Source organism: Vitis riparia, chromosome 8 (assembly GCF_004353265.1).
Source record: "Vitis riparia cultivar Riparia Gloire de Montpellier isolate 1030 chromosome 8, EGFV_Vit.rip_1.0, whole genome shotgun sequence".
Lineage (NCBI taxonomy): Eukaryota > Viridiplantae > Streptophyta > Magnoliopsida > Vitales > Vitaceae > Vitis > Vitis riparia.
Window position 1 is genome coordinate 18741308 of NC_048438.1, and position 24997 is coordinate 18766304.

At 33.1% G+C, this 24997-nt stretch overlaps 4 protein-coding genes across 8 annotated transcripts in view; all 4 read right to left on the reverse strand.

The window, feature by feature from the left end:
• Nucleotides 1–10068, reverse strand: part of LOC117920317 (protein SHOOT GRAVITROPISM 6) — a 52974-nt gene extending 42906 nt beyond the window's left edge. For 2 of the 4 annotated variants that reach the window (XM_034837764.1, XM_034837765.1), the window contains exons 1-20: nt 9972–10068; nt 9798–9888; nt 9654–9708; nt 9418–9549; nt 8962–9033; nt 7920–8010; nt 7688–7783; nt 7065–7143; nt 6909–6972; nt 6013–6116; nt 4490–4595; nt 3075–3164; nt 2713–2790; nt 2016–2083; nt 1835–1934; nt 1515–1691; nt 1018–1107; nt 753–818; nt 445–543; nt 277–351 (exon numbers count right to left, since the gene is read on the reverse strand). In XM_034837764.1, coding sequence (XP_034693655.1) covers nt 277–351; nt 445–543; nt 753–818; nt 1018–1107; nt 1515–1691; nt 1835–1934; nt 2016–2083; nt 2713–2790; nt 3075–3164; nt 4490–4595; nt 6013–6116; nt 6909–6972; nt 7065–7143; nt 7688–7783; nt 7920–8010; nt 8962–9033; nt 9418–9549; nt 9654–9708; nt 9798–9888; nt 9972–10011 — 1773 coding nt within the window. In that variant the 5' untranslated portion in view covers nt 10012–10068. Of the gene's footprint in view, nt 1–276; nt 352–444; nt 544–752; nt 819–1017; nt 1108–1514; nt 1692–1834; nt 1935–2015; nt 2084–2712; nt 2791–3074; nt 3165–4489; nt 4596–6012; nt 6117–6908; nt 6973–7064; nt 7144–7687; nt 7784–7919; nt 8011–8961; nt 9034–9417; nt 9550–9653; nt 9709–9797; nt 9889–9971 lie in introns of those variants that run through there. The other 2 variants (XM_034837762.1, XM_034837763.1) reach the window with 2 other exon arrangements.
• Nucleotides 10069–11535: 1467 nt separating this feature from the next.
• LOC117919951 lies at nt 11536–17560 on the reverse strand. 2 transcript variants are annotated; one of them, XM_034837264.1, is made up of 9 exons: nt 17298–17560; nt 15921–16140; nt 15538–15685; nt 13802–13884; nt 13636–13678; nt 13094–13150; nt 12882–12975; nt 11998–12092; nt 11536–11907 (listed from the first exon to the last, which is right to left on the reverse strand). In XM_034837264.1, exons 1-9 carry the CDS (start codon nt 17419–17421, stop codon nt 11782–11784), a joined length of 990 nt encoding a protein of 329 aa, XP_034693155.1. In that variant the 5' UTR covers nt 17422–17560; the 3' UTR covers nt 11536–11781. The 2 variants fall into 2 exon arrangements, with proteins under 2 accessions (XP_034693155.1, XP_034693153.1); XM_034837262.1 differs by having other exon boundaries at nt 15921–16143.
• A 645-nt stretch (nt 17561–18205) lies between these two features.
• On the reverse strand, nt 18206–19070 carry LOC117920680 (thaumatin-like protein 1b). Its single transcript, XM_034838275.1, has 2 exons — nt 19019–19070; nt 18206–18882 (listed from the first exon to the last, which is right to left on the reverse strand). Exons 1-2 carry the CDS (start codon nt 19068–19070, stop codon nt 18206–18208), a joined length of 729 nt encoding a protein of 242 aa, XP_034694166.1.
• Nucleotides 19071–21157: 2087 nt separating this feature from the next.
• LOC117919719 (thaumatin-like protein 1b) lies at nt 21158–21963 on the reverse strand. The gene is made up of 2 exons (XM_034836957.1): nt 21912–21963; nt 21158–21834 (listed from the first exon to the last, which is right to left on the reverse strand). Exons 1-2 carry the CDS (start codon nt 21961–21963, stop codon nt 21158–21160), a joined length of 729 nt encoding a protein of 242 aa, XP_034692848.1.
• Nucleotides 21964–24997: the final 3034 nt, after the last annotated feature.

Consider the following 24997-nt stretch of genomic DNA (forward strand, 5'->3'; position numbering starts at 1 on the left):
GCCATTGACCAACTTTATTAATTTTTTTCCACAATCCAACTCTAATAAATGTAATGGTACCTCACAATATTCAGGAGTTATAGCAACAAACTGTTTAACTAGGTTATGATAAGAGGGTCAACAAAGTGCACTCAAGTTACCAAGTTCTTTGTTTAAATTTTAGTACTTGTACACTTATTTTGAAGATTTATGCCACCACTTCATTTTTTATATTTGTCCAGACATATCAATATGAAGTAAAGTTATGCACATTAATTAAGGGTAACAGCTGCTTACAGTCAAAACTTGAGTAGCCAGCTGCTCCCTTGCCAGGGGATTGTGCAATAGGACCACCAAGCGAGCAAAGAGCTCCTGAGTATATATGCAATGGTTGACAATATGTCATTCTGGATAGGAAGTGAAAAAGAACATTGGAGACATCAGATAGATTAGATCAGATTCTACCTCAGGATTAGGAATGTCAATACGAGCTTTACATTCACTAAGCATTGTATTAGCATAAGAAGATCCATGTCTGCACAATTCTGAGATGCATCTGCAAACCTGCAAAACGATATTCAAAAACAAGTTATTGCAATGGAATTTCAAGTTCAGACAAGCACCAATCCCCAAACAAAATGAGCTAGGATCACATTAGAGCAGACACACATGCACACCAGAGACGTACTACAAGAAACTTTGTGGAATAAGCCCCAGAATTAATTTCAATCCTTGAAGAGGGAACTCAAAGAAAGACATGCAGAAAGTCCTACCGTGGCAGCTGCACCAGTATAAGCCCGTGGAATAATCATCTTCAACAGAAAAGGCCAAAGAATGTGCTGCAAAACAGCAGACATCAAATACAAGATGTTATTTGCAGTTCACTGAATATACACAATCAAGGAGCTCTTTTTTTTGTTTTTTTTTTTTTTATAGGTATCAAGGAACTCTAAAGGTGAAAAGAAAAAAAAAATGCAATACCACCAAGGAATCAAGACAAGGTCAGAAATATGATATAGAACCAGGAATCTAGCATACCTCCATTTCAGGAATGGTAATGGTTAGCAAAAGCAAACCTTTCTCACAGATAGATCTCAACTCTGTCAGACAAACAGCTCCAGACTTCACCTGAGAAGAACATCACCTAATATTAAATGGCAAGAATGTGTCAGAGAAGACTAGATTTTACGCAACAATTGTGATATTTCATGGCAACATATGGAATGTGAGCCTCAGACAGTGCTTGGGTTCTAAAACACTCTAACCAGACAATAAGAATAGCACATATTCAATGTGTGGGATCCACCCTCTGGCCAACTATAAGATTGTCAATGGAAAACATCATGGTAGGTTCATTTTTTCATAAACAAAATCACATTATTTTTACCATCTAAGCTGAAGATCTTCCTTGCAATGGACTACGAAAAATTTTGTGCAGTTTACAACAATCTGGTAAACTAGATAATCAAGTTCATGATTACAGGTTAAAAAAAAATATTTGTGAACTATCCATATTTGTTAAGTAAGATAAAAACCTCCAATCTCTTGTACTGGCAACCATAGTTATTGCTGTTTGACCTAATCACTTCCTTGGAGTTCTCAAGTGCATAGCTTTCTTGATCTGACAGAGCACAATTGCGTACAAGATACTCAACAAACAACTCCCCAGATGGACCAACCAAGTAACAATGCGAAGCCATAATCACAACCAACTATCACAATACCAACAGAATCACATATGAGCAAGTTTTTTTTTAAAAAAAAAAAAAAAAAAAAAAAAAAAAAAAAAAAGGAACAAAAAAAAATCCCTTAAAAGTTACAGGAACAGCTAGGGCAATCATTTCATCACATGTACCTCTGAAAGTGCCTTACGAACACCTAAAATTTGTTCATCTAGCAACAACTTTACAGCTTCAACAAGTAAAGGCCTTTTACTATGCCAAGCTTCAGACAATCTCCATATGGGAATGGTAAGAAAGTTAGGAAATACAAGAAAAACATAGATAACAATTACAAATCATGGAAGTGAAAGAAACCTGGGCAAGAGATGCTTGAGGACACAGAGAGCACCAAAAGTCAAAGGTTCTTCATTCAACCTGCACTTCTGGTAGCAGTCATTTCAAATCAATGTTAATATCCATCTCTCAAACCAAACCTACCCCCCCTCCAACTCTCTTTCCCTCTTTTTTGCCAAAACTATAAAACCAGGTTGAAAAAATAAAGCAAAACAATTAAGATACTGGGAAAGAAGGTTGAAAACAGATCTAAAAGGATTTAGAAAAGGTTTGACAATTTAAGAAATAATGAGCTAATTAAATTAATGATAGAGCAAAAGTGAGCTTAAAAGAATTAAAAAAAAATACAATTAGGAAAGAATGAATGTTATGATATGGATTGTCACTTCTTCTAAGAAAAAGGAAATAACAAAGAAAATTAAAATATTTTGCAAAAATGGAAAATTCTAGAGAAAGAAAGGGATTAAAGAAAAAAAGATATTTGTCAGATAATTTTGTTTAATTGGTTACATGTTGAATAATTAGAAAAATCTTTTTATCGGTTTTAAACTTGAGGAGAGTTTGCTGTAACTTATTTTTTAACAGTACAAGCAAAAAATTAATACAACACTTCATTTTTTCTAGGTTTATAACAACCACAACAAAATACATAAGTAGGGCCTTAAACTTAAAAATCCATAAAGCTTAGAAAACTATCAAGCCCGGATATGGTACTCACATTCAAAAGGAACATAAATAGATCTTCAGGGTATACCAAGCCAACAGTCAGAAAGCAATGTTGAACCTCATTATATGTCTGCCAGAGAAATATATAAAGACATGAAAATAAAATTACCATAGAAAAACCATCATCAGTCAAACATAAGAATAGGGAGTTGGATGTAATCATAAAGAAGAACATTCTTTTGATGTATCACTCAGGCAACAAGAAATGTCGGCTACAAGAAATGAACAAAGGATATCCAAAAAAATCTTAAGGCAATAGAACATAATGAACTCAATGGCAAGCAAAACCAGCTAAGTCGAAAGAATGAACATTTGTATACAAATAGATAGGTAAACGCTATTATATAAGAACACCTTCAATCCCACAGAGAAATCTGACTGCTCTTTGCTGTCATTATTAATGCAAACCACTGGCAGAAGTGTTGATAGAATAACCATAAGTTCCTGCAATATAAAACAGAGTCTCTAGATGTAAAGTAACCCAGAACCAAAAAAAAAATGCGTATGTTACAGGGATGAACAGTACTTATGGCCACCAGGAATTAGCAATAATATGTTAAAAAAAGAGACAGAAAAAGTAACAAATGGGATTTTCTAATCTTCAAATGTCAAGTACAATTGCTTATTTGCAACCAAATTATCAAGCTCAATCTCTCGTTTTGGAATAAATAGAAAACAATCATCAAGAACTTCAAGGATCCACAACACATCAGACCCCACATCTATTGAGCAACCACATACATGTACTGGTGCAGTCAAAGCGTTCAGCTCCACTAGTCCTTGCAAATGGACAAACAAGACAAAATTCACAAGGAACAAACCATCACCTCCTCAAAAAATAAGATAGTGAATAAAGTGTCCAGCCTTACTCTTATTACCTAGAGTAACAAAAAATATAAATGTTTACATAACAAAATGGTGATCATAGATCTCCCACCGTTCTTGTTAAGAAAGAGGTAAAACTAAAAACAGATTACTCAGCTTTATTTGTATCCACCTTCTCCAAGGCCTTTTCTTAGAATAATTTCACAATTTTAAAGAGATTATTCAATGTAATTTCCTGATAATTGCAATTAATATATTGAGCCAATATCGCAATGACACCAAAAAAAAAGGAAAAAAAAAAAAAAGCCTCTTATTTGGCCATTGCAACATAGGAAAGTGAACTTGTGCTCAGATATGGTCGATAGAGCTGGCCACATTCCTTCCTAGGAGCTTATATTGCAGTAACAAAGTATCCATGTTGCGCAAACCCACCCCTTCATCCCACAATGTCAATATGAGAACACTGAATTGGAGCCTAAACATCTATGGAGATCCAGTTATAAATCAATTCATAACCCAAATAACAGTTTACAAACATGGTAGCATTACTTTCATTCTCTATGAGAAGAGAAGCCATGTTTTGCTTAGGAGTAAGAATTCACAAATTTTGTGAACCTGCAAATCCAATAGATTAGCTGATATCCCACATTTAGCTTCTCTTTACCTACCATCAAATTTAGAGAGAACGCCAATATAAACTCAAGTTTACAAACATTAGGGGGGGGGAAATCAAATCAAAGAGTGACAAAACATTAATAACAGAAATTCCATCAGAGAATCAACTCAAATTCACCCGACCTAACCAGAAAGGAAATTGAGATAACCGAAAGTATATCAACACATATGACAAATGTAACCAACAAATTTCCTGTGGAAGTGACATTTGGAACCAAGTAACTCAATTTTAACTACAGATATACATGAAGAGAAACAAAAAGGATTACCTCAAAATCAAGCAAAGGAGGCCCATTTTCAGATAGTAAAGAGGCATTAAGGAGATTGTGGAGACTACATGTTGCCAGAAAAGCAATATCTAGGTCCTTCTTATACCTGATTAATAAGGAAAAAATAAATTAGGAAAAGGCAGAGTACAATCTTCATTAATGTTCATATAGAAGCTAATGCGTTACTACCTTACCAAATATTTAAAAAACCTGTTAACTATGGTAAAGATCAAGACACAAAAGACATCCATTCTTGTCCAGTCATTGAAAAGACTACCAGTTCAATTGCTTCAGCTTTCTAGGACCCTAGATCCCAGTCACATGAACTAGCCCAATCAGGTCGTGCTATGTTAGTGCAAAACAGTGAAAGCCAGGTTCTCTGGCCGTCCAAAGTAGGAAGAAATTAATAGCAATATCATCAAGAAAGCTACTTTAGCTCCACAGAACAGCCAGAAGGCATGTGAACCTGTTCTACTCGTGCAAATGTCTCTTTAAACATGTTGTAGGACCAAAGAGATGATAAAGAATGTATTGACATCTGTTCTCTCCAGCTATGTTTCTCCTGTCTCATCAAAGCCAAGCAACATTTTACTATCTGACCACTTGGAAAAAGAAAAAAAAACTGGAAACTCTATTTCTTGCCAATAGTCTAATCAGTCTGACAAACAACCGTAAGGCTGCCACTCCTCAAGGGATGGAATGTCCAAACATTGTGTGCACCATTCAAGCTATTGCTTCTGAAGCTGTTCAGCACAGAACTTGATATTTTGAAGTTCTCAACAATGAGAAGAACCAAGTTATACCATAGGTATCTCCTAAGGAGACACATTGCAACTAGGGCCGCACCTACATCCTCAAGGACCCATACTAAGATGCAAATTTGAATGCAAGGGTAGCTGTTGGTTGTTGAGCTCACTGTTTAAGAAGCACGTGATGAGACTGGAGAAAATGTTAGGGATCAAAGAAAAGCTTCATCCTATAAATAATTGGGAAATTATTTTTGCTTATAATTGTGGATGGGTGATCCATGGCATACATCCAAGTAAGTCAAGAAGACAAATCTGAGATGCAAGCTTTCTGCATGATCTTTAGAGCCAGGTAAGCTTGGTCAGAAATACGAACTGAAACTTGGATGTTCAACCCCCTTTTTGTGCCTTTTTCCTTTTAGGCCTTTCAATAGTTGCCTTTTTCCCCTTTTCTTTGGTTGGGAATATATGATGTGAATTTGACATGGGGCATCCAGATGGGGTCATTGGTGTTTGCCCAACACTTCAAAGTTCATTCATGTCAATAGTAAATAGATATGAGCTGCTAAGGCAAGGGTAGACCTTTTACGTAACATTAAAAGGCATCTAGTCAAGGTCGGAAATGGTACCCTGTTTCAATGAACCTGTAATACATATGTGTGTTTGTGTGTGTATGGGGGCTCCCATGAGTTTTATTCTGAAAAGGGAAAAATCGGGGCACAATATGACAGTACAAAGCTGCCAGTTTCAAATATCACAACTCAGAATACATCTTACAATTCCAATATGGTAGGAACAAGCCTTGGTAAAGCTGCCTTTAATTGTGCACGAGTTATAAGACCAACCATCTGACCCAATGCTTCAACAGAAGAGACTCGTACCTATTGCAAACAAGAATTATGTCCAAATAATATATAATACAATTCAATAAAATGTGTAAAAATCTCAGCAAGAAATTTGAATGTCTATAATGTATAACTACAAACAAAACCAATATTTAGAAACAAATTCTTAAGCAGTCCAAATGCAGAAAAAAAATGAAAAAAAAAAAAATATGTGCCATGCAATATGGATAACAAATCACCTAAGCGTGCAAGTAGAGACAAGCATGAAATCCTAACTCAGCTTTTATGCCTTTGTTCCTATAAGATGGATAGAATATGCAACAAATAGGAAAACAATGAAACAGTTTAAATCCAAAATACAACAAAATGTAAATAAATAAATAAATAAAATTCTTTTTTTGATCAGAAACAAACATTTTCATTCATCAATCAATTTATAAATACAAGAAGAACCAAAATGCAAAATAATTTGGATGAATCTTGTTTTAAAATGCAAGGGAACAAGAAAATTTTACTTTTAACAGAACAATAACACAAATTGAAATAATAACCAATAGGATAGTATGTCTGTAGTCAAAAATTAGAACAACAGCTTATTTGAAAGAGAGAGGACAAGGAGAAAAGAACAATGAAATTTATCTAAATAATTTAGCATGAATCTTATTTTAAAAAGCAAGGGAACAACAAAAATTTACTTTTAACAGAACAATAACACAAATTGAAATAATAACCAATGGAATAGTATGTCTGTAGTTAAAAATTAGAACAACGGATTATCTGAAAGGAAGAGGACAATGAGAAAAGAACAATGAAATTTATTTAAATAACCTTTAGATCCCTTGAAGTTGCCCAAACTCTCAACAAAAGTTCAAAAGCAGAATTTAGAAATGACCTGTGTAAATGAGAATTAATTTCAGACAAGATGGAACATACAGATCCAAATATAAAACAAGAGAACATGTAAAAGCATAAAACTGGTCTCACATCACATCAGCATCAAGAGGTGAAGTCGATGGAAAATCCATACTATATTGCCAAGAAGCCTGACACCAACACTTAAATGCTGGAAAAGAATTAACCATATGTCATAGGTTCAATTCCTTATTGAATAAAAAAGAAAGAATTGTGAATATAAAGCATATCTACAACATAGTCAACATGAGAAAAGATTTGCAAGCTCAAATCATTTTATTTTTTTTTTAAATGAATGCAACATTAGTTAAAAACAAGCCTTGAACTTAGACCCAAAAAGTGAGCAGTTTATCAACTCATCATCTTCTTTTAGTAGCTAAAATCCTCTTCAGCTCCAACAAAAATATGGGATGCAATGATGCCAAAACAACAAACTCTAGCTAAGAAAAGAATTGTTTCATAGCTAACCTCTAAAAATGCACAACTACAATTTGGACTGTCAAGTCAAGCTTTTCAATTTGAACAGCCATAACGAAATGCAAGCTATATATATACAATTAAAGTTACACCGTAAGGTCATCTAGTCCTATCTAGATCCAGATATCATGGTAAGATGATTTACAATAAATCAAGAGCTGGGACAGTTTTATAAGTGTGACATGCTTATAACAATAATATAAAAGAATCAACCGCACCATTTGCAAAAATTGGCCGATGGGCATCTCTGACATTTCCAAGAATAGGCAAGACTCGAGAAAGTACACCTTTTAGTCGTGGAGTAAACTGCAAGGCTTCAACAGATTTAAGAGTGCAGGAGATGCTTTAGTTTTAAGAAGAAAACTTTCATGCAACCAAAACACCATCATCTGATAATATTTCATCAAGGAAAAAGAAAACCAAAAAAAAAAATAGAGTTTGATGATTAACCATCAGCAGAAGCAAAATCTGCAAGAATTTGAACCATGGCAGGCAAAGCTGAATTTGGCCCTGACAAATGAAGAAATATTTCTTCCATCATCTGCCAAAAAGATAATAAAAGAAGCAAAAATCATTAAATAGAGAACAGAAATGTTGAATAACACATTCATCGAAAGAGAAGGATAGAGAGTAGGAAGTCAAATATCACACAATGTAAAAAACATAATATACATTATAACAAGGACGACCATATAAAAATGAAATGTTAGAAGAAGAACCCAAGGTCTCCACCTTGTACTTCCTTCCAGGATTTATTCTCTAGTACACGAAGAAAGTCCTCCGTGCTATGCAATAGTGTGGAAAATCCAGACTGTGGGGCGGCACGATGCTCAACTCAATACAAGAACTTACATATTTGGAAGTTGGACTCCATGGCCCAATTATTCTCTACTATACAGTGCCCCTTTTGCATGATTCATTCAAAAAATAAAGGCTTTGTTTTAAACTAAAAAACTATCTAAAATATGTAAAGAACAATTATAATTAAAGGAAAGACTGCTCTTCCAAGAAAATAACTTAGCTCGGTGATATATTGTTATACCACTGAGCTTAGCTTTAAAGGAAGTCTCTTCAACCAATTTGGATTGGAAAGGAAAGGTTTAACCTTTGATAGTTGGGTGGCATCCTGATAAATTTGGTAGCCAATTGACCGCCTACAGTCAATGCTTTTGGGCTGGGCTGGTCTCACCTCCTTACCCTTTTCATTGGAGTATTGGACTCCTTTCTTCTATGCATGGTGATTTCAAGTTTATCAAGTTTTAAATCAGAATTACCTAGACAAAGGAGAGCGAGGAGGGAGAATGCCAAAAAAAGAGAAGAGCCGGTCACAACTAAAACACCTTATCCATGATATTGCAAACAAAAACGAAATATGAGGCCACCTCCACTGATTGTTCAACAGTGATTCCCCATTATCTTGGACAAATGAAAGGGTTCCAACTAAAAGAACAGCTTTCAGTTTCTAGTAAGCAACCAAATCAACAGAACTTACTAAGTCCGGCAAATGAGAGCCAATGGAAACAAGTAGTCCTGCTGCAGCCCTTTGCCAGTCCGCACTGAGTTCCTACATCAAAGATGAAAAGCAAAAAATAAAATAATGACTAGAGGTGATCCATGAAAGGTCAATTTACAGTAAAGAGGGAATCATGATGAAGGTGTACTCCACATGATGAGAATATACGGCTGTCATTGCATTGAATGGTATCAATATTTTCTAATCAAATAAAAATTAAAAAAGTTCAGATCAGCGGCATTGCTTTGAAAAAAAAAAAAAAAAGTTTGCCCCAGATGGCGCAATCAGTTACACCATTTCAAGTATTGATAAAACCCGAAATCTTATGGTCAACCCCACAAGAATTTACGATGATGTGTTTCCATATTAATTCACCTGAAAGAGTTTTTTCAACTGTTCAAAATGATAGCGATGTAACTTAGGGTTTTGATGCACCTTGGACGAGATCATCTCGGCAGTGGCGATCTTGGCCAGCTTCGCCATGAAAGGAGGATCCACGTCTCGCTTCTCCAAAGCGCGGACTGCAGATGCCATTACTTGGAATAGCCCCGACATGTTCCCAAATCGCTGAAACATTTTCAATTCAAAAGCATAATCAAGAAACATTCTTTGAGAAAGTGAAACCCTGGCTTAGATTCCAAATAAACAGAAAAGGGAATGAGAACAAGTACCCGACGACCTCCTCGAGAAACGGCACAGCAACATTCAAGTACCAAAAGAGGGTTTCTGCAATCAAGAAAACGTTAGATCCGCAAATCGTAATTCACATTTTCAAGTGTGTATGAACGGAGATAAAAATGAGGACAGAATGGCACATGGCAGCGATGTCTCTGAGAGCAGCCATGGAGGCTGCTTTGACCACGTGAGCTTCATCTCCGAGCGACGAAACTAAAACCTGCACCGCCTCTGAAACAAGCAAAAGCAAATAACTGTAATACACTGATCAAATTGGAGAAATCATCGTAATTGGACGAAGCAATTCGAGAGACCTGGCGCGGGAATTGAGTTTCCAGAACTGGAAGAAGCCATCCTAGCTCCAACCAGACCCTCTATGATTCTTGCCCGTTGCGAGGCGGTGGGGGGACGGATATATAGGCATAGCCTTTTTAACTGCCGTGGCTCTCTCCAGCTGGCCACTTCAATCCATCTCAATTTGGAAACTTTCCTTTTTGCATTATTTGGATTCTTTGAATATTTTATTTGAATTTTTTATGTTTATTTCGAAATTAAAAATATTTCTATTATTCCACGTAATTATGCTGTAGCTTTCTGAAAATGTAATTAATTTATTTAAACCAATTTTCTGAAATTAAAAATAAGTATTTTAAAAGTTCGGCACCATCAAATGGAATGCATTTTGTTGGATTTTATTCTATTCACTTGTGTAAAGCCCCATTAATTAAAATTATATTTTCTCATAGTACATAGCACCCTCTTAATAGCTTTATTATTGCATTTAATTAGAATATGATAATTATTACATGTGAATATTGGATGATAGCTTTATCAAATAAATTTTCTAACTTTTTTCCTTTCCTATAATTCATTTCCAAAATTTCCAACCATATAATCCCATGAAATATATTAAGTGGGTATTTACTAAACCAATATAATATTTTAATGACTTAAATTAAATTATTAATTAAATTAAATATAATTGATAAAATAATTTAATAAATTTTATACTTAAATAAGATAATTAGAGGCTCTTAACTACCAAAAAAAAAATAACTTTTTTCCGCACCATATCGAAAAGCCTCATAAAGTCAAAAGTAGGCACTTGAGTAAATAAATCTCCCTTTATTGTGCCTTTTATTTAAGTAGAAGATGTCTCTAACAGAAATGTTCTCCCACTTGGTTTTATCCCCCAACGTTTTGCTTCCTGTCCTCCTTCCTTCTTATCACAAATAATTAATTTTCTTCTACTAATATGAATTAATTTGATTGAAAAATTAAAATATTATAAATAACCTATCATGTGAGATATAAATTATAGAGTTAATTTTTTTATTCATATATTTTATTATGGAAATATTATTTATAAATAAAAATATTTATGTTTTATTATGAATAATTAGAAAATTAATTGTTTATTATAAAATATAAACGTATGATAATATTTTCATGATAAAACTAAACGGTCTCAAATTGATGATTAGAATAGTAAGTGAGAAATGGAGAGATTTTCAAGATATGATTTTGAATTATATATTTTCAAATATTATAGTACAATTATAAAAAATCATTGATGACGTGCCTGATGGGACACGCACATAGGCATCAAAGCTTGCACTTTTAACCCTCGTGGCTCTAATCAAGGTTTAACCACACTTCACATTTAACAACGGTTAAGATGATTAATTTCAATCACACAATCCAATAGCAATTTAAATTATTTAATTTTTTTTTTTATGGCATCACATAATTTGGATGCTATTTGGATTCTTCAATTCAATACTGTTTTTTTATTTCCTTTTAATAAAAATATTCTGTATATGACGCGATTGAAACAACTTTTTGAATCATAAAACAAGATAAATAGCATCTACATAATTGAAAAGAATTGCATAATCTAATCTACTATCATCCATCATAGGGATAATTGAGAGGTCGGGACTGGTCAAAAAACTATGTTTTATATACACTCCCGTACATCCCAAATGGTAACATTGGAGACACTTATTATTGATTTGACAGTGACCTTTTTACAGGCAAAATAACTGAGGGAAAATTCACTATCATAAATAAGACATATTCTACAGCTGCAAAAAAGAAGGAAATCAGATTGAAAGCTCCACATTACTTGGAAGCGATTCTTGCATGAGCTAGTGAAAAAGGTGAACCAACTGGAGCTATGAGGCCAAGGTACCGCATTATCCTGAACCGGCGAACCTTTCTTGCTGGTTTCAATGGAAGTGCCACCGCCTACAAAAGTAGGTATGTGAAACTGTAAATATGGCAAATGACTCAAAGAATACCTTCAATTAGCTGGGAAATAAAACGACAACAACTCACATCAAAGTGAACTTTAGGCTTTCGTTTCCTCTTCCCCCTCCCCCTTTCAATGGAATCATCTTCCGTTCTGCTTGAACATGATGAAATGCATTTTTCTGTTCAAACCAAATGGAGAAATTAGAATGGCAAAGGGAGATAGGAAGTTGGCACACCTTAGTTCCACATGTAACAACCTTTAGGCAGGCACATTATAGAGCTAGCAGTAACACTCAGAATTCAAAAAGACAGTTTATGCTCTTCTTACATAGCAAACAGGATATAGAGTGACACAAGGAAACAAAGTATCACATTGCATGTGATTTGATTCTTGTATTCACAAACTATCAACTTCAAGGTTAAGTGTTAAGATACTTTACCTATGATAAATAAATAAATAATCAAGATATATAATTTTCAAGACTAACAAACAGGACCAACTCCGTAGTTGCATGCATAGAAGTCCAAATTTTAGCGAAATAGCATTTTCCAGGTCTATCCATTCTGATCAGTTAGCTAAATAATCAAAGATATTTACTTACACTCTTAGCAAATATTGGTTTATTATATTTAATCAATTCCATTTGCGCATTCAATTTTTGTTATGCAATTGCTTTGTGTAATCCATTCTGCTTGCGTTCCTCTTCTATGATATTTTTACCCTTCCTCCCATCCTTCACACCTTGGAACTGATTTGCAGGCAAATAGAGCCATCTGTGTTTACCAACGACAGACTCAACTGTCAGGATGATCACTATCATTTTCAATCCCCCAGATATTACCAAAGATCTGTTTGCAACCCAGGCAAAAAGACACAACCATGAAGTCCCAAGAAGTAACCTTTACGCGTATCTTAGTCATACTTGAAGACGAAAAGCATGATAAGGTGTGCAAACCACAGTACGTACCAGATGACTGGTCTTGCTGATGTAAGTTATCTGGTCCATCAGGGCTTCCAACCAATTGTCTACATGAATTGAGATGTCTCTTTCTGTGCAGTGCCTGCAATTAGGTGAGAATACAAGAGTGTGTAAATCCAAATTTGGGCATGTGCAAATTGTCAAAATGATGAGAACCATCAAAATTAGTTGCATTTTTTTGCCAAAGGTCAGCTATGTACTTGTTTCAAAGCATCTTGGAAATCTTCCATAGGGTTACAGCTTCTCTCTTCAAAGCACTGAAAAGAGTGAAAGCACAAGCAGAGTATTAGGCATGGGTAAGGAAAGTGGGTGGTAAATGAACTGTCTATCAACAACACAATATAAACTATGTTAATGATGCTACAGGCTCTTCTACCATCATTTTCGGCACAGTTGCAGCAATCACCAGCCTGTCACACAGCACAAAATCATGGTATGGAGGGCATTGACACCATTCGTCCCAAAGAAAATTAAACAGGTAACTCTCAAAATAACTTCTAGTTTATTTGCAAAATAATGCCAATGATGACCCTCCACACCTATATCAAATTTGAAATTCCATGCCAGGCGTCCAGTTGATTAATACAGTGATTGTTCTAAGAGGAAAAGAGAATTTAGAAGAGCCAAATCAATACAGAGTTGTCTTTACTCTAAAGCCTGTTATTTGTAATATACCATCACAACGAAGGGTCTTATGAAGCAATATTAATAAGCTTATAAGTAGGAAATATCCTACACTTACATCCTCAAACAGTGACAGATCTCTATCTGGATCAACCCAAGCACTGAAAAAAAAATTACGTCAAAATTTCAGCACAAGAAGAAGATTTGACACGTTTCCAAATTTAAGATACTTGGAAATTCCAAACATATAATGCAGGCAGAGGCAGAAATATTAGAAACTTCACCTGTGATGGTTCCCATAATACTGTACTAAAACATGTCCATCAATGCCTTGGTTTCTTGAATCGGTGGATTTTTCTTCCATGACCTGGAGATGTCAGTTCAAACCTCATTAGTTGGCCAATATGAAAGTACGTCTCCAAAAATCTAAGAAGGGAAATAAGTCATATGACACACTTGAAAACTACTTTTATATCATAACAAATTAAAAGGTTGGGATCTAAAGCAAGTGGGATTTATATGCAAGAACACAAAACTACCAACTTCTCAAAAGTTATGGAACTAATAGGTAGGTATTACAAGGAAGCTCAAAAATTAACGTATGATAAAAAGTGCTGCCTACCCCAATAATATAAAATGCATCTTTTCAGTACCATGTAGATGGCACTAATATTTCGACCAAAACTGCTTCCCTAGAAGCCTGTTTCATAACTGGGATGAAATTTTTGGAAATCTAGGAGAAACCTTTGGGAAACACTAGAAATATTTTAAGATGTTTCAAAAACTTGTGGGAAACTTATATCGAACAATTCAGAAACAGATACAGGCTTGTTTTGTTGGTAGGCTATATTTATTTAATTATTCGTCCCTGCCAAGGAGTGAATCTAGAACCTTCCATATCCCCACCCCTTTGCCACTTCAGAAAACTCATGAGCTACGTGTTTAGATAAACTCCCTTTTTTGTTTCTCAAACTTTTATCCCAGGATAATTTTTTCTCAAAAAGCTTTACTTTAAATATGGGACAGCAAGAAGGACAAGAAGAAATCGACAGGAAAAAGAAAGGTGGCACACTAATGTGAATTATTTGAAAAAGGTAGAGGTTTTTTTAACTCATGGTTCATTTTTCTAGGACTTTCTTTTCCTATCAAAGAAAAAAAAAGAAGTTAAATTCATAGGATTGAGAAAAGGAAAGAATTGGTGTAGATGTGGTTAGTATCCTTAGACATGAAATGCTAGCAAATGGCATTTCCAGGTTTGTTCTTCTAGGATTTCATTCAACTCTTATTTTGCCTACTGAAAGAGAGAAGGAGAGAGAAGCAGAAAAAAAAATTCAATTCATGGGATTTAGAAAAAGAAAAAAATGGTATAGATGTGGTTAGTATCCTTCAGACATGACATGCCTTACACATGTTCAACATCCCACATTCATGTTCAATATTTTTAAAACAATACTTTTGACAAAGTACAGTGGCATAAGTCATTTTCTCTCAATACACCAGGACATAGTTACATTTTTTCAGCACAAAAGGAAAAAAAAAAAAAAAGAGAGGAAATGAGGGAAGGATGATGATAAGAAGAATTCAGAAAGTAGGCAAGAGAGTAGTAGAATGATGATAAAACTGTATTTGTATGCATACACACACACAAAAAAACAAGGTATTTAAGTTTCCTATCAAAAAAAAACAAACAGGTATTTAAGTTATTGATGTGTTTTCATCACATCCATATTCCCTTTTCATTAAATTTTTTACATTGGCATGTCAATACAACATCTATTCACAGTCTCTATTTTCATGAAACAGCATTACCATTTTGACTGTCTATATGTTACATCACCATTCTGGTGCAAAACCAGATCATGTTGTTAAGAATCCTGATTGTCACCGGCCACATATTTACTCTTCAAAATATCTATTATTTGATGAAATTCTACAAATTCAGATGTACGTTATAAGAATGAAAAAGCAAAGGACAATCCAAATCTTGCTAAGTTCAAACATGATCATAACGATAACTTACTTCAGCAGGCCACCATACTTGGCAAGCTGTCTTAGCCCATACTACACTTCCTGGGTTTGTGAAAGCACCACTGCTTTCCATGACTTGTGATTTTATTGGCATGAAATCCAATGTTGCAGCATTATCATCTTTTTGTTCATCGAAAGTCCTACATAGAATAGAAAAGACTCAATTATTGTCAAATAACTGGACTTGGAATAACTATAAAGATGTCCACATGAATAGTTATTAGGAAAAAAAATTAGAAGGAACAAAAAAAAAGCTATCAGGGGAAACCAGGCATAAATAACTATTCATACTCATGCATCTAGTTATTGTTTAAAACATATTATCAAAGCATGTCAAATATTTCAAGATCATGGCATGCATAGTATGAGAAAAACCTATCATTGCCGGAGTCAAAATGTGCACCCTGGTCAACTGATTCAACTTCATCAATGGGAATTTCATAGACATCTGAGCACAATCCTTTATCCTCAGAATTATTGCATTTAATCAGAGGAAGCTTGGCCATTTCTGTCCTCTTTTCCATCCTATCATCCAAACTAGCTATACTGACGCTTGACAGTGTATCTTTGCTGCTGGAGGACCTCAGCAAGGAACCTGCTGTATAAATGTTCAAAAAATAATATCTTTTAAAAAAAAATTTCAATCAAACAGCAACAAGAATCTTAAACTTCATAAACATCAGACAGGATTGTTGGAGCGTTCTAGTTTTAAACAGTTACATAAGAAAGTTAACCCTTCAACACTAAAGGAGTCCAAAATGTACTGAGCTATGTGTACACTTCTATGCAAACAATGGTCACACACTCGTTCTCTTGGACATTCTTCCAGTAGGGATGCTTCAAAATTTTTATTTCCCTCATATGCCTTTAGCAAAATATTTCATTGGGAATTTAATTGAACGATCTGAATGTTTAATGACAGTGAAAAAGGCAACAATGTGTTCACCCTTCACTGAGTCAGGGTTTACAATAATGCAATATCAACCCTATTCCCGTATTTGTATCTGTTGCATAAATTTGCTAATTACCCAATGCTCTGGTTTTGTAAAAAGCAAAAACAATGGCGTGCTCAATTTAGAGGAATCAATTAAACAGTATAATATGATAAATTGAAATCAAACTAATAAACCTTAAAAACCAAACAACTAAAAAAATTACATTATTTCAGTCCCCTTATCCACAAAAGAATCAGCTTAATTCACAGCAGCCCAATAATATGACAAAAATCAATGCAGATGTGTGTATTATTCCAAAGATACAAAATTTTCAATGAAAGCCACAATGATTAACTACAACATGGAGAATCAGAATAATTATTGATTCTGCAGTGATGAAGCATGAAGTAAATTCTAAGGATGAGGAAAAGATTTGTGCAGAGTCGTTACAAAAAAATAAATAAATAATTACAATACCAACAACAAAAAATTGGGGTGAATTTCATAGCAGCGGAATTAGTTTCAATTTGGAATGGCTACAGAATCAAACCTCAAGATATAGTGATCAAAGCAACAATGTATGAGATTTAAGCAAATTCAAGAAAGAAAAAGATAACATCGACGAATTCAGAGAAACTTAACGTAGTTACGATGATAACGATGGAATTAGTTCAATTTTCTCTTACCAAAACAGTAATGTGATAGAAAATCAATCCCAAGTCACAATATTTATTAAGATTAGCGCCAAGAAAAAGCTTAAAAAAATTACAGAAAACAGAGAATAATTTGGATTCTAGGCATATAAACTTATAAAGACCTCCATGGAAAGGAGTTGAGAGGAGGGTGGAGAAGTCCGTGCGGCGTCTGGGATGACTTCTGGGCTGCCGGCAAGACTTTGGTATGTGATCAATTCGGATTACGCTCTCTTTCTTTTTGGCCATTGCTTAGAATTGAAGAAGCCCAGGTCTGAAATTAGAGAAAGGAGACAACCCTAGAAAAAGGCGAAGATGAAGAATTGAGAATGAGAACAATGGGTTGGAAATTGGAACGGGCCACCGCTGCTCTCTCGCTCGTGTATTTGACAATTTGTTGCTTCCTTTTATAATTTTTTTTCATCGTATATATGTTTTATTTCTTTAAGAATAATGTTTGTAACTGATCCATGATTCCGTTTTAAGTTGAGTTCATCTCAAATTCAAAGAAATTTTTAGTATTAGGTATTAGATGAAAAGACCACCTAAAGCTTTTTTTTTAACTCCTATAACTGGATTCGAATAACTTACTTTATATCATAATAAAAGAACATGAAAAAAAGGTGCAGTACAAGATATCAGAAGACGTGAGTAGTTTTAAAAAAAAAAAATAGTAATATGAATAAAAGTTTGTTCAATAGTTTGATTTAAAAATATTTTTTTTGTTTTTGAAAATAATATATTTTAAAATTTTTCTAATATTATTTCATCGTTCTTCTTTAAAAGTAAATTAAAAAAATAAAGTGAAATTGGACAAGTAAGATTTGTTTTTGTCGATTTTTTTTTAAAAGAACATAAAATAAAAATTTATTTTTGAAAAGAAGTATAACTCAAATCCAGATATTATAACTCGAACGCGTACTAAAAAGAAGAACAAGTGAAATTATGCACACGCATACTTGAATAGAGCATACCAGAAACAGACAATGATAACCATTGGGGTGAAGAGGGTATTTTATCTAAATTGGTGGATTTAAAAAGGGCAAAATGTTATATTATATGCCTTAGCTCCATTACACTTGTAAAAAGGTGGATCCTTATCACTCGGATAAGTATGGGCTAGGTTGCACAACTGCTTGAAGGTCTCGGAGTACTCATTGGGTAGACATTGTGGTCCGGTATAACTTCCAGTGCAACAATATTTGGGATCCTTGAATGCGTCACATGGGCTAAAGCACCCAACCGCCCACCCCGCCTTGTTCTTCGCCACCAAAGTGGACGGACATGCATTGCTAAGATCCTGGATGCAGTCAACAACAGGACATGCCCTTGACCCACCCACCAGAGTCCCACCGTCCGGCTGGATCCGAACCGGGACATCATTGTAGCCGTGGTTCAAGCTCACTTCATAGGAGACCAACGAGTGGTCAATGGTGAAGTGCAGTAGGGTCACCGGATAAGTCGGCGGTGGGTCTTGGCATTCGGGTTGGCCGGTTCCGCAATCACCCGTCTCGCATGAAAAATAGTTTGAGGCATTGGTGGTGCACTGGGTCCTAACCCAAATCATGCCACTCCATGCATCTGGAGTGTCGAATATCGTGAGCGTATCAGGTCCATACTCAGGCATGGTGTCTCCAATTCCGGGGCTGGCAGCAATCCACACCGAGTGGACACATTGGTTCAAGTAGTTGAAAGTCACCGAATATCCATCTGAAAAACAAATCCAAAATACCATCAAATTAGATAATTTATCATCATAAATGATATTTTCTGGAGAGCCAGCATCCAACAGTGTATATCATGGTGCATTGATTATAAAATGAAGACAACGTAACGTAAAATTAACCTATGCTCAGCAATGAGAGGAGGAGAAGGGTGAAGAGGGCCTTTGCTTCCATTGAATCCTATCTTCGAGTTTGTGACATGTACAGACACTCGGGGCTTCTGGTGATATCCATTGAAAGCAAAATAAATACGACAATGACATTGTCACTAAATATGGTACATAGTCACAAGTAGTAGTCGATTCCCTCTTAAAATGCGCACCATCCATGTTAAAAGTACACCAACTGCATTAATTTCCACAACCTGAAACCTAGGACCAAAAAATTTGTAATTGTAACGCATGAAAATTTCTTTAAATGGAAATTAATTTACTACTCAAATAACATTAATATAATCGGGCTCCTACTTATTTTACCGCCCCACAAACAAGATAATAGGGCTATATATTTCCAAATTCTTATAAATGAAAGTTTGTTCCTCAACTACACGAAATATGCATACTGAATAAAGTTATGTTATATTTTGCCTTAAAAGTGGAACTTTATCTGGATTAGGCAGTTTCATAATATTGAATAATTTAATTGACTTAGAGAACCTAGGTTTTTAAAAATGGGTATAATAATATTTGAAAACTTCTTTTGGAACGATTAAGGGTTCATCCTATTTTTGTCATCCCAAAATATTTTTGTAATTAAGCTTGTCACCGTGCATACTAAGGCGGCTTCCAACAGAGCATGGAGGCGGAGGCGGAGGCGGAGGCGAATGGCAAATATTTCTTGCTAATGCAGCTAAATGGAATGGGCAACGAATCGGGTCCCGTTTTCTAAGTTCCTAAACTATGTCCAAGTAGGGTAGATGGCTGCAACTTTGTCTAGTAGATATGGAAAAGCTGAAACATGAGAATGGTTAAAACTTCGATCGTGGGGGTAACGGCGTATTCTAAAAATGGAGGAAAGTGATTGTTTAGATGTTGGAATTCCATAGTTATCGTCACCAATAATACTCCTTATATAATTCGTCTCAATATTATGATTAAAAAAAAAACAAAAAAAAACAATTTTGGGATTAAAGGCATTGCTCCATTGATATTAGTTTAATTACCGATGACAGTTCTAATTTTAAATGAAATGCATCTTATTGAAAACCCATATTGATTATGACCAATTGATTTTACTCTGAGCATATGTTTAATAATATTTATCTTGATAAACTGATTTTTTTAGTATAAGTGTAAGAAAGAATGTGACCAATTCATTATCTTCAATATGTAATAAGAATGGGAATTCCGTTATGTTTGCTTCACATTACATTTTTATTGATAGATTTTGTTATATTTAGGTTCCCAAAAAAATTAAGAAAATAAAAAAATGTTAAAGAAAAATAATTTTCTCATATTTTGTTTTAACATAAAAAAAAAAAAAAAGGAATGGAAATCAAATATAATTAAAAATGGATAAAAACTTATATATTTTAAAACTATTTTAACTTTTACAAGAGGAAAAAAAATAAGAAATAAGTTTGAAGCAGCATATGAAATAATTTATTGATTTTAAATTTATTTTTTATTTTCCTTTCTTATTTATTTATTTATTTAAACTTTTCCTCCATACTTTTTTTTTCTTTCATATTTTTTAGGAATCAAACATAACATTAACGATAATATAAAGGAAAAATTTAAGAAAAAATTTAAAATACAAAAAAAAATTACGTTTAAAAATTATATTGTCTCAGTCTTACCAGTCATAAAATCCAAATTATTGATACAGAAAGAAAATAATTTTGGTAGCATTGCTTATGCTCCGTTTGAGTTTATAAATTTTGGCTCATTAAGAATGTTGTTTCACAAAAAATTTGCTTTTCAAATGCTTGAAAGGAAAACCAAAAAGCATCTATTTATTTTATTTGTTTGCCAATCAAGAGTCAACTCTCGGCTGACCCCATAAAGCATGAATCATAACGATAAATGAATCATTAAGTCAGCAGTCATGCCCACCAGCATCCTCCTTAACCTTCAGTTCAAGCTGCTTTTGCTGTTAAAGTAATGTGGTACGGTATGGATGATTAAATATGGGTTCAAGCATCTAAGTTCCAAACATTACCTCCAAGGATGAAAGCAAGTGGATGACTGAAGTACCCCCATTATTTAAAATATACGATGGATCACAATCACAATATTAACAAGTCGAACATGATGGGTAATTCAAGGACAAAAGGTTATATTGTAGGAAGCAGCATCTTTGCAGCGATAAATTTCAGGGGTTTTATCAGCTGGGTAAGTGTGGGCCAGGCCGCACAGTTCCTTAAAACGCTTGGAGTATTCATTGGGCTGGCATGCCTGCCCACTGAAGTTTCCGGTGCAACAGAATTGGGGATCCTTGAATGCATCACATGGGCTAAAGCACCCCACGGCCCAACCGTCCTTGTTCTTGGCCACCAACGTAGACGGACACACGTTGCTAAGATCCTGGATGCAGTCAACCGTGGGGCATTTGTCAGAGCGCCCCTCTAGAGTCCCACCAATCGGTTCGATCCGAACCGGGACATCATTGTATCCGTGGTTCAAGCTTACTTCGTAGGAGACCACTGATTGGTCGATGCCGAAATTGAGTAGGGTGACAGGGTATTTGGGAGGTGGAGATTGGCAATCGATTGTGCCGGACCCGCAATCTCCGGTTTCGCACGAGAAATGCAGTGAAGCATCAGTGGAGCACTTGGTCCGGGCCCAAATGCTGCCGTTCCACTGATCTGGTGTGGGGAAGATGTACAGAGTGTAAGGTGGCCTTTCCGGCATCAAATCGCCAATACCGGGGCTTGCAGCAAGCCACACTGTGTAAGGGCATTGATTCAGGTAGTAGAAATACTGCACTGAACTTCCGCCTGCAATCACATAATTGGTCGTTTTGTTAAACAAATTTATCACAAGACTAATCTTACATGGAAATGGACAAACAGACCTGTGATCACAAGCAAGAAGAGGAGAAGGTTGAAGAGTGCTTTGGGTGCCATTGCTCCGCCTTGGCTTTCCCCTCTAAAGACGTGCTTAAAAATGATTGATGTGTAGCTGACTAGCTATGCACTATGTATTTACAGGTGAGGAGCTGTTTCTTGACACGTAAATGCGTATACATTTTTTAGTTTTAAAATAATCTCTCCCAAGTAAGCAAGATTAAAATATCTAGATATATTGTGGATATATCCGCGATTTATATCGGATACCGATACAAAATTCCAGGAAGATATATCTGTCAATTAATATTTTCATATATTTTGTCAATATTTTATCATTTTTTCGATTTTTTTCCTGTTTCATCGATATTTTCGGATATTTTACTAATATTTCAATGATTTTTTGATTTTTTTATTAAATAAATAATTTATAATTATTTTATTTTTATATTTGTTTTAATTTATTACCAAAAACATAAAAACATAATTTTCGTCTTTTTATATAATCTATATATTTATTAAATATAATAAAAATAAATATTAAAAAATTATGCATATATTATTATTTATTTGATATCATTTAATACATTTAAATTAAAATGAACTATAATTTTAATATTAAATATATTTTAAAACTAGACATATTATCATAATAATATTATAAAATAATCTATAATACAACTTAATAATAAATGTACATTTATAAAATTTATATTTTTTATCAAATATAAAAAATTATATATATATATATATTAAAAATAACTTTAAAATATATATTTTTACTTCTTATATAATTTTTTTAAAAAAATTTATAATATTTTTAGAATTTTTATTAATTTTTTATGTCAAAATATTTGTCGATATGTCTTCCATATATCAATAAATCGACGTATCAATATATCTGTAAATACTGATATTTTTATCCTTGCTCTCAAATCCCAACTATTTCCTCGTCAAAGGATTAAAATAATTATTATGGGAAAATTATGTAATTAATGACATGATACTAAAAGTTTTCTATTTTCCTTTTTCGGGCCCCTTAGCAGCGTACCTGCTCTATGCTGGCTCCATGCACCCGCAAAACTACTGGCTGCGCTAAAAAACAAGGTTTTCTTTACAAAAACGAAGACTACTTTGGTTTTGCCCCAAATATTCCCTTTTCTCCATAACTTTTCCTTTTTTTAACTCACAATCACAACTAAGGTTGTTTAATTTTTAGGCCAAAAAGCAATTCATGGTCAAATATAAATTTTAAGCACAATAAAGTTTCTCAATTCATGCTTCCTAACAGCAACATCAAACAAGCTGACCCTAATAAAAATACCCAATCAAATGATAGAGATTTTGGGCTAAATCACCATCAAGAATTTGTTTTCCCCTTGCATGAAAGTGGCCATAACTTATACTAATTGGTAAATTGTAAGAATCACTACGGTGGTGTTTGTTTGTTTATTTAATTTTAAATATAATTTTAATGTTTAATAATATTCAATATTAGATTATTTGTTTTTTTAATATATTATTTATATTAAGTATTCAAAAATAAAAAAGCTCAATACATTATTTTTTTTCTATTTAAAAAAAACTATATATTTTGACTTTTTATATTTAATAAAAAGTTTATAACAAGTTATGAAAAAATAGAAAAACAAGTAACCTAAATTCTGAAAACAAATTGTTTTCAGTAAAAAGTGAAAAAAACAAATACCATCATAAGGCATGGAGAAGTTTTAGACAACAATAAAAAAATAGAGATGTAAATAAAGTAATTATAGCTCATGAAAAATAAGAGCTTTTTTGGAAAATGTTTTAAAAGTGGTTTAATTTTTTATTATTAAAATTAAATTTTTTAAAAAATTTTGAAAACAGGTTTGGTAATTTTTTGACATGAAATATATTTTTGAAAATTTGTTCAAAAAATATGTATTTTTTAAATATATTTTAATTATTTTTAACTGTTTTTATTAAATTTATGAAATTCATTTAAAAAAATCATATAAATATGAAAAATAATTAAATATAAAGTGTACTATATTTACTTTGCTACATAAATTATATTTATTTATTTTATTAAACTTTCCTTCTAAGACTGATTGCTATTAAAAACTACCTTTACTAAATATTAAAAAATGTCTTTTTGTTAGAAAGAACCTCAAAAACTTAAAGAAAAATTGTATACTACGAAATTAATAACAAAACATTATAAAACACAAATCCGGAGAGATAGACATTGTCTTTAATTATAACAACTAAATATAAATTGGCATAAAGTCGTAATTAAATATAACTTCTCATTCCAAATATAAATAGTATGATTAAAGATTATTGTTGACTTTGACCATCAAATTCAAAATGGCAATGAGGTAATGAGTGTGTTTGATAACTATTTTGGAAAATAACTATAATTTAAAAAATAGTATTTGAAAATTGTTTTAAAATTTTTATAAATAAAAGTTTGTTTAGAAACTTAAAATGTTTTAAATATATTTTTAATATTTTTAAGTATATATTAAAATATTTTTTATATTTAGTGTTTTATTTCTAATTATTTTACACGTGTATAATTATTTCTTAAAATAGTCATAAAAAATAATTAAAATAATTAAAAAATATTATCTAAAAACACTTTATTTTCTATTCTTAAAAATATAAAATATAAATTTTTTTTGGTTGTCAATTGTATTTTTTGTATTTTTTTTTATATATAATAGAAAGCTGTTTTAAAAAATCATTATGACCCTAAATTTTTTAGAACTATTTGTAAAATAAGGTTTCATGTTGAATATGACTTTTCATTGTAATTTAGAGTATTTTTAGAATAATGTTTACTTTCTACATTTAATTATTGCAATAATAATAATAATTAATAAACTAAAAGTAATTACTATTAAAATTTATGTTTCCAATTTGTTTTTTAAAAATGTTTTTGTTTTCCTTTTTTTTTTTTTTCTTAAATATGAATTGTGTTTTGACTTTTAAATGATAATTTTAAAGTATAAAAACATTTCATAAAATTGCATTTCACAGTGTTTTCATTTAATGAGTTTTTAATATAAGTATTTTCATTAAAAATATTTTTAGGACGATCACTTAT

Excerpts from the sequence above, each read along its gene's own strand:
- LOC117919719 (XM_034836957.1), bottom strand. The coding sequence starts at position 21,963 with ATGGCACCCAAAGCACTCTTCAACCTTCTCCTCTTCTTGCTTGTGATC. Across the intron at positions 21,835-21,911 it reads CTTCTTGCTTGTGATCACAG|GCGGAAGTTCAGTGCAGTAT; the intron begins GTCTGTTTGTCC and ends ATGTGATTGCAG.
- LOC117919951 (XM_034837262.1), bottom strand. The coding sequence starts at position 17,421 with ATGGCCAAAAAGAAAGAGAGCGTAATCCGAATTGATCACATACCAAAG. Across the intron at positions 13,885-15,537 it reads AAGTATGGTGGCCTGCTGAA|GTCATGGAAGAAAAATCCAC; the intron begins GTAAGTTATCGT and ends TGACATCTCCAG. Across the intron at positions 11,908-11,997 it reads AGCCTAAAGTTCACTTTGAT|GCGGTGGCACTTCCATTGAA; the intron begins GTGAGTTGTTGT and ends CTACTTTTGTAG.
- LOC117920680 (XM_034838275.1), bottom strand. The coding sequence starts at position 19,070 with ATGGAAGCAAAGGCCCTCTTCACCCTTCTCCTCCTCTCATTGCTGAGC. Across the intron at positions 18,883-19,018 it reads CCTCTCATTGCTGAGCATAG|ATGGATATTCGGTGACTTTC; the intron begins GTTAATTTTACG and ends TTTGTTTTTCAG.